The sequence below is a fragment of the Olea europaea genome, chromosome 15 (genome assembly GCF_002742605.1).
Source record: "Olea europaea var. sylvestris chromosome 15, O_europaea_v1, whole genome shotgun sequence".
Taxonomy (NCBI): domain Eukaryota; kingdom Viridiplantae; phylum Streptophyta; class Magnoliopsida; order Lamiales; family Oleaceae; genus Olea; species Olea europaea.
Window position 1 is genome coordinate 7,086,353 of NC_036251.1, and position 1,633 is coordinate 7,087,985.

Below are 1,633 nucleotides of genomic sequence, written 5' to 3' on the forward strand. Positions count from 1 at the left end.
AATTGAGACTTACCCAAATATGGAACATAGGAATATTTGGAAAAAGATTGATAATGTCATTTTAGGTCTTGTTGTCCTGTCCATATAAAAATGTGTTACGTGAGAAATAGAAATGTGTATGTATTTATTTATGTATGCAGGTGTCGTGTACAAGATGAATACGATTATCATAGACAGAGTGAGAAAAAAGGCAATGATGTTTCCTGTCGTGGCTCGTACGAAACAACACATAAAATAACACGTACGGCATGTTTGTTATGCAATATTAGACAATAAATAAAATTTAATTTTTTTCCTTTCTCAGTATCAATGAGTGTTGGATTTTAACTCTCAACTCTCATTGATTAGTACCTGACATTGAATTTTAAAAAATGTTAAATTTCTTCCTTTTTGAAGGACTAAAAATTTATATGAAAAATATTGTTGTCTAGTGTGTGTGTGTGTGTAAAAGATAAGCATTTTTATCTAGAAATTTTAAAAATTAAAACAAATTTTGCTCAATCTATCATATTTTTGGAACCCAAATAAGTTTTTGGTGTAAAAATCAAGTATAGATTAAAAATGAAAAAGAAAAAAACAATGAAATAAAGATGTTTGGGCACTTGGTTTACTCATAAGCAGGAGTTTTAAGCAGAAGAAAGAATATGAGAATTTTAATTTCTTTTCTTTTCGCTCTCCTGCTTGTAGGCAAAATAAGCACCTAGCGGTAGATCACGGCAAGGCAAACCTCCATGTGTAATGTGTGAGAGCACATGATTAAAGAAGCCAACAAATTCATGGTTTACGTATATTCGAGCACACTTACCTCTCCAAGAAATAAGCGAAAGGGGCGAGGCATATAGAGGGAAATATTTGTCGATAAGCAACATGGACAAAAGGGTTCATGCCTGAATCCATGGCTAGCTTTGATATGATATTCATCCCGGCATACCCCAATTGCACACTAACCATAGCCAAGAACGGCAAGAATTTTCCTCCAACCATTTTCATCGAATCTCTCCAACTCAACTCCGAGAAGAACTTAAGAAGAAAATAAAATCGAGAGATGTGAGAAGAATATAGTGCAAGATCACGTATTTATAGTCGATGATGACATATAGGAAAAGAAAGCTATTCTACAAGTAACCCTCTCCTCATGGAAAATCAGGGGGGACAAACTATCAAGAAAACAGCCAAAATTTCTTTAAGTGAATGAATTTAATGCATGCCATTCTTCGTAAAGGCCTACTTTCTGTTGAACATTTGGTGTTTTACATCAAAAAACTTGAAGCGGTTCCATATATAGGATGGACAAAAGACTTGGGATGTGTTCTACTTTTGTGGGCCCTCATAGAGGTTACAACTTACATAAAGTGATCTAAAGTGCACTAGATGCCAAGATTTTCTGAGGAGGAGAATTTGAGGTTTTCTTAGTCTTTTTTTGATATTTAATTTGAGGGATGAATTTCAAATTTAGAATAAAATATTAATTCCTATTGTTGTTTTATGTTTAATATGTGACATAGCACGTAATGTAGACATATGTGCTAAAAGGTTTGTTTAGCATGTTAGAGAGTTCTGCATACGTACAAATATGGAGTAAAAAAATTAGTGTACTTGAGATTGGACAATATAAGGGTAATTGGCACAAAAC

The 1,633-nt window shown here is 33.3% G+C and overlaps 1 protein-coding gene across 1 annotated transcript in view; it reads right to left on the reverse strand.

Moving 5' to 3' along the window:
• Positions 1 to 1,104, reverse strand: part of LOC111411160 (WAT1-related protein At1g09380-like) — a 2,695-nt gene extending 1,591 nt beyond the window's left edge. Inside the window, exons 1-2 of the mRNA XM_023041719.1 lie at positions 806 to 1,104; positions 14 to 76 (exon numbers count right to left, since the gene is read on the reverse strand). Coding sequence (XP_022897487.1) covers positions 14 to 76; positions 806 to 990 — 248 coding nt within the window. The 5' untranslated portion in view covers positions 991 to 1,104. The remainder of the gene's footprint in view (positions 1 to 13; positions 77 to 805) is intronic.
• Between the last annotated feature and the right edge of the window lie 529 nt (positions 1,105 to 1,633).